The following is an 18,299-nucleotide window of genomic DNA, read 5'->3' as shown; positions in this document are numbered from 1 at the left end:
CCGCGGCTCGCCATGAAAGTTATAGACATTTTTGGTAAAAACTAGATTTTCAAAATATGTTCAAATCTCAAAAGATTTTATTTCGACTGAAAAACGAATGTCATATTCTGTAAATTCGAACATTTTTCATTCAGGACGCAAAAATTCGAAGCAATCGGTGAAATATTTCCTGCCAAAAAGCGCGATTAAAAAATGCAACCATCACGTAAATAAATAGGATTCTGGGAATCAGTGCAGCTTAATTACAGATTATTCACTAATCTGCTAACGGATAAGTGAATAATCTGTAGGTTGCGCATGCAATGTAATACATGATTTCCAAGAGCAGTGTCACCCCAATACTCGCCATCCGGTCGTTTCGAGACATAATCGTTTCAAGACAAGTCGAGGGCATAACAAGCCAGAGGTTGCTTCTTATTGCATAAGGCGCCGTTGAACGGCCGAGTTCCAGAAATATTTGTGGGGGATTAGCAACACGCTTGGTGTGAATCTATTGTTTCGAGCGAAGACGATATATTTACCAAGAGAGCTTGAAACATGTCTTGTAGCTGTCAACACTTTAAGTTTTAATTACTTTTCTTTCAACCTCAAGAAAATATCCTGTTAAATCATAATAACTATAACAGCGAGTGAAAGAATAGCTACGTATTATACGCTACGATTTGTCGGACTGATTTGCTTTTTGAAGCAATTCGCTGCGATTCGTTGGTTCGATTATCTTTTCCTATTTAAATGGAATGAAAATCGGCTTGATTTCTAAAATCTGTGACACTGCAAAGATTTTTGAAAACTCGGCCCTTTTTTAACTGCAGTCTTATTTTCTAATCAAATCTGGGACAAATCGAGCGGACAAATCAGTCGCACTGTGTAAACGAGCTTTTAGTCGATTTGCATATACACGGTCTCTGAAATACATTTTATGCGCGACTCGTGATATTTTCTATTTTGCGCTTCCGATCGATTTGCCGACGGAAAAATAAAATGGCCGAGAGAATTTGGCGGAGAAAACCACAAAGCCGATTTAAAAATTAATACAAGGGCTTCATCAGTTCAATGGTCTTTTGCAAGTCTTCGGTCAGCTTCGGACGTTTTTGGATTGGTCGCAAGGTAGTTTTTAGCAATGTTCTTGATGGCAAGGATGTCAAACCTTCCAACTTCTAACGCTCGTGATATCAGTGCTCCACAGGTATCAGATAAACGTCACTTGATGGGTCTGCCTTTCCCCGCTATGTACCTCATGCGCGATGTGGGGGAAAGCTTTTTCATTTTACCACTTTTCCGAAGTCAATGAAAGAAGGGCAAAGATCATAACCTCTCTTATCGGATTTTCAACATCGCTACCTTTTCTGATGGCCTATTGAGGTTGAAGCAGTCATTACTCTTAAATGGTAGAGAAGAAGTTGAAGGTGTGGAGAGTCAGGACCCAGTGGATGACCTTGAAGCTTCCACAAATCGTAGCTACTAAAGCGTCAAAGTTCAACCTGTTAAGAGAGCTGATTACAAGGCATTATTGGAAATCGGTCGAGGAAAAAACAAAACACGCAAGAAATTGAATGGACTTGGTAGCCTGATCTTTTCCCTAAAAAGGAACCATGGAAAACCGGCAATAAGATTCTTGATAAAAAAGGCCGTCATTTAAATTAACTCATTAAAAGTTAATAGTAAAAATAAACGTTTAAGCTTCAGGTTATTACTACTGTTAGTTACGAGTTTTGGAAAACCTTTTTAGAATACTTTAAACATTAAAATAAGTGGATTTCGTCACCAAAGAAGCTTGAGCGCGGCGCCTGAAAACTTCAGAGGGAGAGGAAACCCCTAAATTCCTAATAATACTTCAAACAATTTCAGATGTTTCAAACGATTTTTAAGTCCTTTTTTAGAATACTTTAAACATTAAAATAAGTGGATTTCGTCACCAAAGAAGCTTGGGCGCGCCGCCTGAAAACTTCAGAGGGAGAAGAAACCCCTAAATTCCTAAAAAATACTTCAAACAATTTCAGATGTTTTAAACGATGTTTAAGTCCTTTTTTAGAATACTTTAAACATTAAAATAAGTGGATTTCGTCACCAAAGAAGCTTGGGCGCGCCGCCTGAAAACTTCAGAGGAAGAGGAAACCCCTAAATTCCTAATAATACTTCAAACAATTTCAGATGTCTTAAACAATTTTTAAGCCTTTTTTTAGAACACTTTAAACATTAAAATAAGTGGATTTCGTCACCAAAGAAGCTTGGGCGCGCCGCCTGAAAACTTCAGAGGGAGAAGAAACCCCTAAATTCCTAAAAAAATACTTCAAACAATTTCAGATGTTTTAAACGATGTCTAAGTCCTTTTTTAGAATACTTTAAACATTAAAATAGGTGGATTTCGTCACCAAAGAAGCTTGGGCGCGCCGCCTGAAAACTTCAGAGGGAGAGGAAACCCCTAAATTCCTAATAATACTTCAAACAATTTCAGATGTCTTAAACAATTTTTAAGCCTTTTTTTAGAACACTTTAAACATTAAAATAAGTGGATTTCGTCACCAAAGAAGCTTGGGCGCGCCGCCTGAAAACTTCAGAGGGAGAGGAAACCCCTAAATTCCTAATAATACTTCAAACAATTTCAGATGTTTTAAACAATTTTTAAGTCCTTTTTTAGAATACTTTAAACATTAAAATAAGTGGATTTCGTCACCAAAGAAGCTTGGGCGCGCCGCCTGAAAACTTCAGAGGGAGAGGAAACCCCTAAATTCCTAAAAATACTTCAAACAATTTCAGATGATTTAAACAATTTTTAAGTCCTTTTTTAGAATACTTTAAACATTAAAATAAGTGGATTTCGTCACCAAAGAAGCTTGGGCGCGCCGCCTGAAAACTTCAGAGGGAGAGGAACCCCTAAATTCCTAATAATACTTCGAACAGTTTTAAACGATTTTTAAGTCCTTTTTTCTAATACTTTTTATAATACTTATAATACTAGGGAGAGGAAACCCTTTAATTCCTAATAACACTTTGGTCACATTTTTTCCTATCGATGGATTCTAACAAACCTTGAGTATTAATTTACCTTTAAACTTCACAGTATGTTTTCTTCCATCCACTGTAATAGAAAGGGTAATCAATTCGCCCGATGGCTCCCCACGACCTTTGCATAAATTCTCGACATCGGCTCAAGATAGTTTCCACTTTCAGTCGTATTCTCCTCTTCTTCGTCGCTTGGGCACAACTTGCATTTGCAAAATCTGAAATTGATAAGTCCGACTTCGAGGTGATCTTGAAAGGAAGAAGCAGTAGAATGGTCTGGGACGTTATTAAGTTGTGGCGGGCTTCCAGTGGTTAGTGTCGAGCATTTTGGCGCGCTGTTTGTTCTTGGCGGGCTTCTTGTGCTTGACGGGCAACAACTTTCATTCAATTTTTTGTTTGTACCGAAGATGTTTCCTCCTCTTCGATAAATGGACACGATTTTGGGGAATCCTGGTCTTCCGCGTCAACAGTTCGGTCTTCGGAACTTGATTTGTGGTCCAAGACGTCGACTCGCATATTTATCTGTTTATGGCGCATTTTAATCAGTGATAAAAATCCATTCGATCGAAAATATTCGACTTCAGAAATATTTCTTCGAGCGGAATGTCCGGCTAGCACTGCGAAAGACGTCCCCACATAATATTCTCCGGACCTCTCCAGCTTCGTCTGCCGAACCACTCTGGTACATGCCCGCCATTTTAGTCGCGTAGATCTTCGAACTTTAATCGCCGAATTTCGTCGGTGAACAGGGTAAACACACTATTTTCTCGAATTTTCTTGGTTCTTTGCAGCACAAACGATCGCTCAAGGTGTACCATTTCGTTTTTACGACAAGCAATGGCGAAAAAATACGAAATAACATGGCGGAGATTCTTAGTATCGACACATTGTCGCGGACGAAAATAAAGTAAATTGATCATGTTCGTGGTTTCCAAATTCATATCTGCCGCGAAAACTGATCTTTGGTGAAATGGACAACGCTGACAGATGATCTGACAGATTGGATTAGTGTACACACTCTTGGTGCGCAAAGGAATGTGTGAAACTAATTAGGGATTAGTTACTTGAGCTCAAAGCGTCTTCGTTTCCATGACGAAAAGGGGTCCCTGGTGCGTGCAATAAGAATCGGGCTCTGGCTTCTTATGGATTCGAGACACATGTTAAGTCGATTCAGCTGTCGATTCGAGACAAGCTCCATTACTTGAAGTCCAAAATACTATACATATATTAATGACCAAACAAACCTTCGAAGACACTCGCTCGAGCGAACATTAACCTCCGTTGTAAATGAAACGAACACACAAACGAGACCAGGTTTTGGTTATGTTTATTTACAAAAGAGTTTGTCTCAATACATTTTTTAGACTTCTTCTATAACTTCATAACATGTTATGTTACGATCAAGAAACACAAATCACATCACGACTGTTAACAAGAGTTACCGAGTTACAACGAGTTATTACAACTTATCACGATGGCCTCTGCGCAGATTTTATTTACGTCGATCGATCGAGTCACTTCTGCGAATTTTAACTTATTTGTTACAGAGATAACGAAAATTACCAAACTAAAACAGTGATACTGAACTTTTCTCGAGTTTACTTCTGAAACGAAGCAATTTCAGTTTGTCTCGAATTGACTTTACATGTGTCACGAATCGACCTCGACTTGTCTCGAAACGACTTTGTCTCGAAACGACCGTAAACCAGTTCACGGGTGGTGAGTAACCTGAAATCATGCTCTCCCTCCCTCCCTTCTATCGGGCATCTTGCAGACAGCGAAGTAAAAAAATGGCTCGTCGATTCGCTTCTTCAACCAAGCAAGAAATTGAAAAAATGCAGAAAAATGAAGACTTGGGAAACACAAAAAGATCGACAAAAATTGCGAAGGAATTGTTCCACGAATACCTTGACTAGAAAAACATTCAGGAGCCGGACGACAGAAAGGGATTAGCACAAGTGTTAAAATAGACTTGCCACAAGTCGACCTCACGAGTTCTTCTCACGAGTAAAGGCGGAAAAAGTTGAACCACATTCAACTTCATTTTATAAATACTTTCGAAACGGACATCATAACTGAATACAAATGTGAGTAATGAAGATTTGAGGCGACCTTCCCAGATTCCCGGTTAACAGCCTACGTGACCTGACGCCAGGTGTTTTCTTTTACTATTGCGTTCGTGTAATTTGGGTCTGTAGTCAGTTCTATAGATTATTGCTGGAAACGTTCCAACTTCCTCGATGAGAACGGCGATTTAAAACAAAACGGTGTTCCACGCGGTAAGTGGTGTCATGTGACAAAAGCCAAAAGTATGACTGGTTAAATCGCTGCGTAATCGCAGACGTCCGCGAAAAAAGTTGACCTTTTTTGAAAACACTCACGATCGCTACGTGCGTATACGTGCCTGAAACGTACGTAAATACCTAGAAAAAAACGTGGCATTGGAAATTGGACAACGTAAAGTCGACGCACGAAATCGCGCGCGTAAAACTTCATTTTATATCATTAATAATAGGCTATTTCCGAGTTACCCTTTGCCTCTGTTTCAAAGCGAGTCTACGTGCGAAATCATTCATATGAAAATGAGTTTCAGCTACAGATCCATTTTCATGTAAATCAAACTCATTTTCATTAAAATGGTTTCGCACGTAGACTCGTTTTGAAACAGAGTCAAAGGTTAACTCGGAAATGGCCTTTCATGTACGTTGACGTACGTGGATAAAACGACGCGACAGTGGAAATCCAACTTCACGTGCAATCCTTTTTTGTCACGCAATTGTAATTAAAATTGTGCAAATGCGACCAAGTTCACACTTTATTTTATTTATTTTCACTGTTTAGTAGCTGTTTGATTTTTCTTTAGAAACACAGAAGCACGTGTTATCTTGGTAACACATACAATCCACTGTCATGTGTTACCTTAAGATTACTATTGTAAGCGGCTACAAATTTTAGCGATTTTAGCGAGTTAGGCAAAAATCGCTAAATTTAGTGTTCGCTAAAATTTGTCTCGGTCAAATTTAATTATAGTCGACTTGAAACATTCTTTTAGAAACAGATGCCGGTAACTTTGTTCTTTCTGGCAATGCAAAATTAGTTCAATTTCAAGTGAGTTTGTTCTTTTACTGAACATTTATTTCCATCTTAGCTATATGTTCATTGAAAACTGGTTTACACGATATCACTAACTTTTTAATTTTTTCGGAAAATCGCTAAATTAAATAGTCGCTAATGCTTATTCTGAAAAAATCGCTAAAACTAGTAGTCGCTTAAAATAGTAACGTTAAGGTATTTCCTTTGAAGGCATTGAACAGGAACTTGTATGTGAATGGAACTTCCTTGTTTGCTAGCGACATTAGAACATGTTGGAATTTAGGCTTCCCCAGTTGTGGTTGTTTATCACGTACCTATACTCTGTGTAACAGGATGATCACGAACTCATACTCTGTGTAACAGGATGAGGAACACCTACTTCTAGCACTAGATATTTATATAAGGTAGCTTTTGCCTAAGTTTGTGAGTTGCATTCGCTGAGGCCCTTGTGGAGAGCACTATTCAGGAATCAGAACTATTTTTAGCCAGGTAAGTCATCCTCTAGCACCTTGGTGTGAGGTTGTATACACTCTTTTCATTTTATAAGAATATTGTTTTCCTGACCCAGGTTGGATATTCCTATTTTTCTGCTGGCAAGTTAAAGGATTTGCCGTTTAGACAAATAAAGGATTTTGTGCACCTTATTCATAAATGGCAGAACGCGCGGAAGAGTTTGGGTCGAGTACATGAAAGCGAGGCGAGTGAGGCTTCGGCTTCGCACCAAAACAAAGAAAAGTACAGTATGTTGCCCTATTTCCCGGACACCCCTATTTCCGGACATTTCGAATTAACAATTTCGTATATCGTCGTAACAGTAAAATTAAGTTAAACAAAACGTTCAGAAGACTTAGCGATTAGTCTGCTGTCGTTTGCTCTCTTCTTGGCCGAGCTGCGCTCCGTTTAGACGGGAAAATTCAAGTTTTCGTTGAGGTAGGTAAAATGTTTTTCTTCTTAAATCCGATTTTTACAGCGCGTCAACTTGCATCGTTTCATTAAAGCGCTCTTCTCTCGCAATGTGCGCGATAGATAATGTTTATATAAATATTAAAGTCAAGGTAAAAGGACTAGGTTTATTAGCATATCATAAATTTTCGGTTTTCGCTCTTAATTTCCGAGCACGGTCACCAAAGAGTTAAGTTGAATTTTTGGTGAGGTGTTCCTAATTCCGGACGCATACCTACAGCAAACTTGTTTACCTATTTGAAAACAATTTTATGGAATAGGCTTTCAAAAACAAGCATTTTTGTAGCTTTCTGTGCTGCATTTAAGCTTCAATACCTGTTTTGGTATTTATTAATCTTCCTTGGCGAACTTCGTTTCAAGTGGCCGAAACATTCACTGAACATTGTTTATGTAAATGGCCTAATGATTACCTCGCTAAAATTGAAAGAAAAACGCTTTAAATTTGCCTGAAAGACAATTTTTCAAAAGAATAATTCTTTATTTATCCCTAATTACTTATATTTTGCCATGATCGGGAATAATATTTCCGAGAGAAAGGGAGTATTTTCCTCGTAACGATCGTCCGGAATAAGGGCAACTCGTCCGGAATTAGGGCACCGAATTTGACCAACTCTTTCCGTGATTACAAAGAAGCCAAAGAGATTTAGAAGATAAAACTTCACGACCTACTTACTAGCAGTGGAAGCTACATTGTGGGTAAGTTTCAGCTCGTTAGTGCTCTTTTGAGGTAAGATATTACGGTCAGTGCAAAAAGTTTCTGGTAATAGGGCAACATACTGTATGGCGAATTGAAGTAGTATTTGTTAATTCTTGAAATATCTCGTCGGTTAGAAAGCGATTCTTGGCTGTCGATGAGTACCATTGGAATCCCTGATGTGACAGCTGCATATATGGTCGTATGGATGCGAAGTCAACACAAATCATGGAAAAATTTCGTCGCAAAACCGCATCGATCTTCTTAATTTCTTCACTGCCTTCTTGTGTCCCGGGCTTGTGTACAGTTATCCATACTACTATAGTTTAGTTTTAATGGAAGACTTTGTAAGCTGGCAAAAAGGCAGAGGATATAGATATTATAGAGACTATAGCGATTTTGCACGTCTCTGGATATGGAAAGTAAAAAAAAAATCGCCAACATCGTGCGACTAGCGACTACGCAAACAGGTTAAAAATATTTCAGTTCAGTCTATCGTTTTACAAAACTTTCACCCACTAACCTCGGCATTCGAACCCGAGCATTCAAATGTATACACAATTTAAGAATAACAAATGGATCAGTATATATGGACAAAAAAATCAGCAAGACGATTTGTCATCAAAGAATTCAGCAACATATCGAAATATTTAAAATTGCAATAATCTTACCGCTGTAAAATTTATTTCAATTTGAAAATTTAAGTTTAAAATTTGAAAGCTCGCTCTTTATACTCTATTTCCACTTTCCTTGGCTTTACTTATTCTAAAATTTAAGGATTTGTTACAAGTAACGTCTATAAAGAATGATCAACCGTTGTGAACAACATTTTAGCATATTAATGCGTTTGAAGGCAAAATACTCAAGAAACCTTGTGTCTTTATATAATCGCGATTTTTGCTTACTTCCGTATCGAGAAACGTGTTAAGAGGAAATCCGCCAGGACTTCGAGTTGTTATTGGACAAAATTATGTACCAAAACTATTTACACCTGATTGCAAGCTTTTGTGTTACTGCTTCAAATATCTTATCGAAAGAAATCTTTTCTAACAACACCAAACATCGAAAACAAAGTTCGAAGTTCCACTGAATTCCCATGAATTGCTTAAGAGATGTGAGCTTTTGCCCATAGCTTGTGAACTTTGAATATCATTTTCTCAGACATTTTTGTTGTACCAAAACTATTTACACCTGATTGCAAGCTTTTGTGTTACTGCTTCAAATATCTTATCGAAAGAAATCTTTTCTAACAACACCAAACATCGAAAACTAATTTCGAAGTTCCACTGAATTCCCATGAATCGCTTAAAAGATGTGAGCTTTTGCCCATAGCTTGTGAACTTTGAATATCATTTTTTCAGACTCTGATAAGAAATTGTTGTACCAGAATTATTTCCACCTTATTGCAAACTTTTTTGTTACTGCTTCAAATATCTTATCAAAAGAAATCTTTTCTAACAACACCAAACATAACCTGCGATCAGGCGTTATTTTATCTTGTGAACTTTGAAATTCATTTTCTCAGACTCTGATAAGAAATTGTTGTTGGTGTTATCACGGATAATTACTTACATCTTTACCTTTTATTAAGGGTAGGAAATAACGCAATAGGATTTAAATTATTCTGGTACTTGATGTTTGTCCAACTTTAATAAATATTACCGCTCGACTTCCTGAGTGGATTCCGTCTTAATTTTTTTAACAAGCTCCATAGTCTTTTCTATATCGTGTTTCTTTCCTCTGCCTTCCTGCAAGCTTCTAGGGTCTTCCGTAAAAAGGAAACTTGAAAGTAGTCTGGATAACAATTGTACACGAGCAGGCAGTGAAGAGACTGAGAGGATCGATGCTGTTTTCCGACGAAATTTTTCCATGATTTGTGTTGAATTCGAAACCATACGGCCATATCTGCAGTTGACAAACCAGAGATTCCAATGGCAGTCATCAAAACCTAAGAATCGCTTTCTAACCGACGAGATATTTCAAGAATTAACAAATACCACTTCAATTCGCCATACTTTTCTTTGTTTTGGTTCGAAGTCGAAGCCTCGCTCGCCTCGCTTTCATGTGCTCGACCCAAACTCTTCCGCGCGTTCCGCCATTTATGAATAAGGTGTATAAGGTTCAGTTAAAGGGGCTAGGTCACGATATTTCAGGAAATTCTATTTATTTTCGTTTATTTAGAGCTGTAAACTTCAAATTGGTAGAGCAAAAGTCTTTTATTGGCGAACACTCTGCCCCATAACAAACAAGGATGATTTTCGAGCATTGTAGATGACACTCATACAAATTGACTGAATAAACTTGAACTGAAAAGTCGGGTCGACGTTTTTTAAGTTTACAGGAACGCAATCCGTTTCAATCTTCTCGAATTTTGCCCATCCATGCCCCCTTTTGGCCTTTCTGTGTTTCTTTTGAGTTATTCTACAGTTTTGCCGTTATTGTGATATTTCAGATAATCTAGCTATGACCAGTTGGTCAGTGCCGAAATTGCCTAAAATTGCGTGACATAGCCCCTTTTAATAATAACACAACTATTTAATTGTATTGTATTTACAAATTTTCAACTCAAAATTACATTCTTTTCAAAATCTCAGCCTCGGGTTTATTTTTATATTCTTAAAAATTGGCAAATTTCAGCCTCAATATTCTTATAAACTATATTCTTGTAAAATAAAAAAAGTGTACAGTGGAACCCCGATATAACGATCTTCGATATAACGATATTCCCGACATAACGATGAATATTCTATGTCCCGGCAAAAGTTGCAGTAAATTGTATGGGACGGAACCCCGATATAACGATCTTCGATATAATGATATTCCCGATATAACGATGAGAATTTAGCGGACCGAAAGTAAAATCCTCCCGATATAACGATATTATCAGTACACAGTCACATTTTTTTTTGGCAAAACATCGAATTTAAAACAATAACATATTAATTGATCTCTAACGTTTCCGACAACAGCTTTGTACGATGATTTACGAAAATGATACTGTGTTCTAAGCTTCTTTATCAAAATGATTCTCTTTACCCTCCTTTTATAGGCAGTAAAAAGTACTTCTTAGGTTTACCCCGATATAACGATATTTTCTGTTATTTTACGGCTATATCGTTATATCGGGAGTTTCGATATAACGATTACTCGATATAACGATAAAATTTTACTGTCCCTTGGCACATCGTTATATCGGGGTTCCACGGTATAAGCTTGTATAATAGTTATGACCGAACAACATCAAATTTAATCGTTCGATGTAATCCAATTAACTTCGATTGAGTTCGATGACAAATTCGTTCGGTTTTGTTTGATTTGGTACTCTGGGTTTTTTAAATCCGTCGAAATCGGCAACGGTATTTCTGGTCGAGAGTACTTCTACAGCTTCTAAACCATTCTACTCATTCATCCTCCCCTCCGTCGTAGTTCCTATTTCCTGAACTTATCGACGGGTTTAGAGCTTATAGCGTAAGCTGTTCTGTTGATTACTGTTCTGTTCGCCGAAGTCAAGAAAGTATTACTGAACATCATAACGATATGGGAAAATCTCAAAGCACTTAATTAATATACGCGACTACAAAAACTAGTTTCGTCAGAAGACCTTGTCAGTTGGTAGCCATATGCTGTAAAGAATTTTAAATTTCAGACGACTTCGTATAACATTGCACAAAGAATAACCCTAGTATCTACTACTACAACTATAACGCTATCAGATCAAAATACAGGGGCACCCAACGGAATATTTTGTTAAAATATCTGTTCGGAAGACGATTTGAGATCTAGAATTTTCGGAACATTCCTTGTAAATTTTTTTGCTTGCCTGCCTTTCCTAGGATTTTCGAATATCTAAAAAATGGTATAATTGTTCATTTGTAACGGATTTTTACTCTAAAAAGGTCACCTAGAATTTTCGAGAGCCCTTCTCTGGCTGGAATTTTTTTCCAAAAGGTAAGTTTTGATCCCTATAACTTTCGGATCACTAGACTTTCAGCTAGGAAATCCGAACAGATAAAAAATTTTTAGGGGATAAAAATATGCCTATATCTACCGTTTAAATACTAAAATACGTTCAACGGTACTATCTTTAAGTGGTTTTGAACTATATTCTCGATGGGTGCCCCTGAAAATACAAAAATGATTGCAAACGAAATGTAAAATAACAACGAGAATAGAAGTAAACATAGCAGTAACTTAAAACAAAATACAAAATATATCCAAAGAATAGGAAATCCGAGTTAAGAGTTCAGTTTCTATTTACCTACTCGAAGATGGTTATCCATGTTCTATAAGAACATAATGCACGCTTGAGGTCTAGAAAAGCTGCTAGTGGATACCCGAGCCGTTAGGCGAGGGCATTCAGCTGCTTTTCTAGACCTCAAAAGTGCATTATTTTCTTATAGAACATGGAAAACCATCTTCTAGTAGGTAAATAAAATACAAAGAAATGTTTGTTGCTTGAATTTCACGATTGCGTGACAATAATTGTGACAATCGCTCTTGGGAACCGGAAATACATCAGGGTCCCAAAGGGGTTTAGTTTAGGGCTTCAGGGCTACAGGCTAAAAAATGAAGGGCTCCAGGGCTCCAAGACAAAAATGTCAGGGCTCTAGGGCTCCATTAAATTTCCTTTAGGGCTCAAGCCTCCACTGTGGTCTACAATTTTGATATATACATATTCCTTTTTTAACGTTAAATCAAATCCGCATATAAAAAAAGTCAGCAACTTTTCATTTCAAACCCGAGCTTCATGTCTTCTTGTGTGTTCTTTTTGGTGTTTCATGTTATTTATTAGTAGGATTAATATTTAATCATGTTAATAAACTCGAATAGTACAAGGCCAACTCGAAGGCCATATATCGATGGAGCAGCTCCATTTGACAGAACCAGGAGCTGATGGGCTCCTGACAGAACTGAAAAAAGATCAGGGCTCCAGGCAGTAAAATGATCGGGCTCCGGGCTCCAAAGCAGAAATGTCAGGGCTCCAGGACCCCCCTCCCCCCTTTGGGACCCTGATACATCCACTCTTCTTTTGTGTTGATCAGTTGACCCTCTTTGGTTTGATTGATCATCACCAATTCCGTGATCTGCCTCAACATTGCATCATTAGGCGATGACAAATCGCCTTATGCTGGGGAGCGATCAAGGATTCATGTGAAAATGTGAGAATTACTCCATTATCAAACTGAAGAGAACTGGGAACTAGAAGCACTCTCGTTGTTTACTTTTTCGTTCCGCCATCTTTGATTGTCATGTGTGAGTTGTCTTTCGCAGTTGAGGACATCGCGCTTGATTTCTGCATGCACTACAGGACTAACTGTTACGCGAACGGAGATCAAATTAACAAGAAATCGCCGCAAAAACACGAAGGAAATACTTCTAGAAAGTTAGAAAGGTCTGATGCAAAGTATAAACGAAAGAGATAAATTTTATATATATATATACTGAATTCAGTCAACAGACATGATCACATCTCTACTTTTATTAATACAATGGGCCCGTGTTGTTGGAGGCAATTATGAAACAGCCCTTGACCTATGTCGCTCGCGAGAACTGTATCGTATATCGTTATTCCGATGTCACACTACAACGTTCAACACAGAAGTCGTCAGCTATTTTTATTAACGTTAATTTTTTGACAAATTTGAAACGTCATCGCCTCTGCATGCGTTGCGTGCCGTTTATTTTTGAAACGTTCCTGTGACATTCATGGTGAAGCTTGCGATGTTACCTGCATGAATATCACAGCAACGCCTCCACAAAACCTCCTCGCGTTGTTCAAGGGCTCTGAGATGTTCTTACCGCGAATGTAAGCACTCCAGGATATTTCTCCGATGTACTTATGGCGGCAAATTTGACAAACGAGCTTATACGTGACACCTGTGATATACGTGACACCAGTGCTACAGACCAGACTGTCGGTCTGACTTTTGCAACATCCGTTTTAGGGTTACGCCTGACTGCTCGACCACCTTGATTCTAAAGCCTGTTTCCTTGATTTCTCTCATGATTTTTTCCTTTAAAATTCTTTACAGCATATGGCTACCAGCTGAGAGGTCTTCTGACGAAACTAGTTTTTGTAGTCGCGTATAAGTTAATAGCGAAGCGCGCGAGGTCTAAAAATAGAATGCAAATGAATATAACCGCCACGAGGCTCAGAAAACATCAGCGTGTTCTGAGAGAAATAAAAGGAATCTAGGCGAAGATTTCGTTTTATGAAAGTGTTTTAGGAACACCGGCTGTTTTAGAAAGAGTTTGTCTGCACGGTCTTGTCTGAGTCGTGACGTCCGGCTCGCGCGCTTCGCTATGAACTGTGTTGAAAGTAAATGCAAATGAGATTTTCCCATATCATTATGATATTGTATTTATCACTCAAAAGGTAACTAATCTGCTTACGCCCGGATAGAGTGCAGTGAAACAAAATATATGCCGCGATCTTCAGTCATTCAAACGGGTACGCATTGATCGAGCATATCGGGTATGGAAGTTTGTCCTTTCCTTTTTACAAAAGAGTCGTGTCTATGTGAGGTACGTTGAGTTTGTAGTATCTTTTAACCGCAGTCATGACATCCATAGTGGTGCTTTGGATTAAGCAAAGTCCCCTTGCTATGTTACGCAATTTTAGGCAATTTTGGTTCTGACCAACTGTTTATAAAACGAACTTAAATATCACAATAACGGCTTAAAACAGTAGAAGAACTCAAAAGAAACACAGAAAGACCAAAAAGGGGCATAAATGGGCAAAATTCGAGAAGATTAAAATGGATTGCGTTCGGGTAAACTTGAAAACCGTCGGCCCGACTTTTTTCAAGCTTATCTCAATTTGTATCGAAAATCATCCTTGTTTGTTATGTGGCCGTGATTTTGCCAATAAAAGACTTTTGCTCTGCCAATTTAAAGTTTAGAGCTCTTAGTTAACGAAAATAAATAGAATTACCTAACAAACCGTGACTTAGCCGCCCTTAAAGGCATTTATGCAGTCCCAGCCCCAGGAGCTGGCGAAAATTAATTTTAAAAAACAATCACACGTCGATTCGCTTGCATGATGTAGTAGTAGTCAAGCAAGGAATCATCTCTCCTGACAATAAAGTGGATTTCCACTGACAACTAATGTTTTTACGTGCGTGAAAAAATTTAGAGACAATGTATGAACGACTTGCGTAATCTCTAAATTTTTTCACGCACGTAAAATAATTTCGCGTCAGTGGAAATCCACCGGATACATTATCAACAGACCAGAACCACCAAATCCCTATTTTTCTTGAAAGGAAGTGGGAACAACTTCCACCCCGGAGTGATAAGTAGGAAGACAAGACATGGCAGGTTTCCAAATTCCCAGAACGCTATGATAATCGTGGTTATAAATAGTCTGCGAACACAGACGGACGTACTCCCTCGATACTCCCGGCTGTCGTTTCTCTCCGCCGGAAATACGTCTGTGTTCGCAGGCTAGGTAATAAAGTGCACTTGATGAAAGATTTGAAGACAACAAAATTTTACTTGCTTATATTATTATTACTATTTTCGCGTTCAATGCCTATATATGTTATTTTCCTTTCTGCCCATTTGAGTTAATTAGATTCAAGACCCATTTATTTCTTAATTTAATTTAAAACACGTCAATAAACTCGGGCATAAGTTTCCTACAATAATGTAGGAAACTTATGCCCGAGTTTACTAAAGTGGAAAATTTATGCCTGCAATAAAGTAGAAAACTTATATGCCCGAGTTTACCCAGTAGTAGTAGTACAGTTGAATCTCGATAACTCGAACCCTCAATAACTCGAACTCCCGCTAACTTGAATCTGTTCCTATTCCCCTCCAGGTTGTTTTCTTTCTAATTTTACCCTCGATAACTCGAAGTCCCGATATCTCAAACCTTTTAGACATAGACATAGACATAGACATAGTTTATTTAACCACGAAGAGCTCAGGAGCCGTAGCTCGTTAAAACGCTCTCGTGAAATAAAAAAAGGTCTAAAAATTACAAATAAAAGACGGTTAAAAGGTAAAAAGTGTATATGTACAAAATTGTGATTATAATACGATTTCCCTTAAAGGTTCGAGTTATCGGGATTCAACTGTATTCTATCGTGGCATCGCACAGCTCACGGATTTGAATCAAGTTGAATCCTGATTTTTTTATAAAGCTTTCTTTGCGGCTGCACAAATTTCAGACATTTCACTGCGATGGTATGTTTCTCTAGCTCTTTATGCAAAATTATTAAGTGTTATTGGTAAAACAAAAGACGTTACTTCGACTGGTAAGGGGATTATATGTTTTCAGTCAAAACTGGTGCATATAAGAAAACGAAATGTTGAAGCAAGCATGTAATCGTGGATTGTAAATTTTCTTCTTGTAGCTGAAGAAGACTCGTTTGGTCACCTGAAATAAAGTTACCTTCAAAAATCACAAATCTGCGTTGTAACGGCCTCTGTTTTGATCAAAGTTATAGAAAAGGGTACGGGTTTAAACCTTGGTTAGAGTCTCCCTGTATAAGAATTTGTTGAGTAGGCAAATTAAAGCGGTTTTTTTCGACGGCTATCGAGCTGGGAAACTCGAAATTATTTGCTTAAGATGGAATCCACCAGGAAGTATTACTTCAGTTTATTCTACCCTTAATAAAAGGTAAAGATGTAAGTAATTATCTGTGATAACACCAACAACAATTTCTTATCGGCAGAATCTGAGAAAATGAATTTCAAAGTTCACAAGCTATAGGCCAAATCTTACGTGTAGCCATTTTTGTAAAATCGTATTAAGCGATTCAGTGGAATTCTGCAGTGGAACTTCGAAATTTGTTTTCGATGTTTGGGTTTTTATTAGAAAAGATTTCTTTTTGAAGCGGTAACACAAAAGCTTGCAATAAGATGTAGATAATTTTGGTAATTTTGGTACACGAAGTCCTGGCGGATACAAACTTATTTCTTTGTTCTTTTTGCAGATGGATTTTACAATGAGCACGTTAACCGAAATCAAGCTGCATACACCGACCGTAGATGACATGCGTTCGCTAGCCGCGAACAATCCAAGAACAAGTGTTCTGGGAAAGGATTTTCTGGTTTATCCAGAGGTTTACCACCCAGACATTTCGTTAGATGTCACGGAGTTCATGAATAAGGAAATTCTTAAGGAGATTACAAAAGATTTGACGAAGAAAGCCGAGGAAGAGTCTTTTGATTTCCTGGAAGTTGGTTGTGGAGCTGGGTACACCTCTATTCTGACAGCATTAGCTTCAAAGAGATGTCATGTCTGGGCCACAGATGTCAACGAAACAGCTGTGAAAAACGCCATTGAAAATGCAAAACTGCATGGAGTCGACGCCCGGGTTAAAGTCGTAATTTCTGATGTGTTCAACCACAAAATGTTCGCTGGGAAGAAATTTGATATGATCTACTGGAACATCCCTTGGTTTGGCCAGCACACAGAGCCTGGGACCGACCTAGAGCAGCTCATGCGCAGTCTACTTGATCCGGGATACCAGAGCTTTCGCCGTTACCTCTTGGAAGCGAAGAACTATCTCAAGAAAGGGGGAAGGATTTTTGTTACCTTCTCTTTCACTATTGGTTCAAAAGAGCTGTTCGATAGAGTGGTGAAGGAAACAGGCTGGAATTACAAAATCTCTTCAAGAAACAACTTCCTCATTGAGATAGCAGACGAACAACAAGAAATAGATGTATCTATTGTGGAGTTTTTTGAATAAATTTTCATATCAAAATGTATACGAAATGAATAGTAAGAGAAGAAAATTGTAAAGTTCACGTTCTTTATTTCTCATTCCTAATGTTTTCAAGTGACGCTTTACTTTTGGAAAAGTTAAGGTGGCTCTGAAGCCATATTTCAACTTCCAAATAATTATTATCTGATAAAAATGTCAAGTGATCACCAATTCGTTTTTCATTTTTAGTTTACTTACTAAGGTATTTTTTCGCCAAGTATACTGTAGCTATGGTAACTATTTATAGAGGCCTTTTACATTAATAGTTTAAAACCAGATTTAAACACTCAAGTGCAGCATGTCAACACCTTTTTATTTTAATCTTTTGTTCTATTAGTAACGGTCTAAAGCTCACACTGTGAGTAATTACCGTTCTAGGCAGTACCAGACAGTACCTGCCACTTTGTAACGGCTTTACCGTTATCTTTTGTTATTGTAATTTTACTTTGTACACATTTCTATTTTTGTATTTGTAGCTTGGGTATATATATAGCCCTAGATTTTAAATTCTCAATAAACTGAAGATGGCATGAGTCATGCCGAAACATGTCTTTAAAAAGTTGTTTCGTGTTTTTGAAATTAGTAATTTTACTAGTGCTAACAAGGAAATATAGATATATGATAGTGATAGTCAAGTTTTGTTGTGTAATAGATTGGACGTTCATATGATACGTTCTAGTTTTGTAGTGTTAGTAACCGGACTTAACTGGGAGTGCAACTATACTGTTTTGTCGTATTTTGATTTTTTCCAGTAAAAATAATAATTTTTTATGCCATGTGAGTTATTTTCTTCCCTGCGTCTTTTCAGTTGCACTAAGGTTAATATTTAA

At 37.8% G+C, this 18,299-nt stretch overlaps 1 protein-coding gene across 4 annotated transcripts; it reads left to right on the top strand.

The window, feature by feature from the left end:
• The first annotated feature begins 6,837 nt into the window (after positions 1–6,837).
• On the top strand, positions 6,838–18,068 carry LOC144638511 (bifunctional methyltransferase-like). 4 transcript variants are annotated; one of them, XM_078497709.1, is made up of 2 exons: positions 6,838–7,026; positions 16,696–18,068. In XM_078497709.1, the coding sequence occupies exon 2, from the start codon at positions 16,696–16,698 to the stop codon at positions 17,452–17,454; it is 759 nt and encodes a 252-aa protein (XP_078353835.1). In that variant the 5' UTR covers positions 6,838–7,026; the 3' UTR covers positions 17,455–18,068. The 4 variants fall into 4 exon arrangements, with proteins under 4 accessions (XP_078353835.1, XP_078353833.1, XP_078353834.1 ...); XM_078497707.1 differs by lacking the exon at positions 6,838–7,026 and adding an exon at positions 7,603–7,755; XM_078497708.1 differs by lacking the exon at positions 6,838–7,026 and adding an exon at positions 12,863–13,136.
• Positions 18,069–18,299: the final 231 nt, after the last annotated feature.

This window comes from Oculina patagonica, chromosome 14 (genome assembly GCF_052425735.1).
Source record: "Oculina patagonica isolate OP01 chromosome 14, crgOcupat, whole genome shotgun sequence".
Lineage (NCBI taxonomy): Eukaryota > Metazoa > Cnidaria > Anthozoa > Scleractinia > Oculinidae > Oculina > Oculina patagonica.
Note: the sequence above shows the minus strand (reverse complement) of the source record. Positions and strands in the feature narration are given on the sequence as shown.

Bases quoted from the DNA above. Each gene is read 5' to 3' on its own strand.
- LOC144638511 (XM_078497706.1), top strand. From the start codon at position 14,231: ATGGAAGTTTGTCCTTTCCTTTTTACAAAAGAGTCGTGTCTATGTGAG. The intron at 14,279-16,695 runs GTACGTTGAGTT...TTCTTTTTGCAG, and splicing joins AAGAGTCGTGTCTATGTGAG to ATGGATTTTACAATGAGCAC.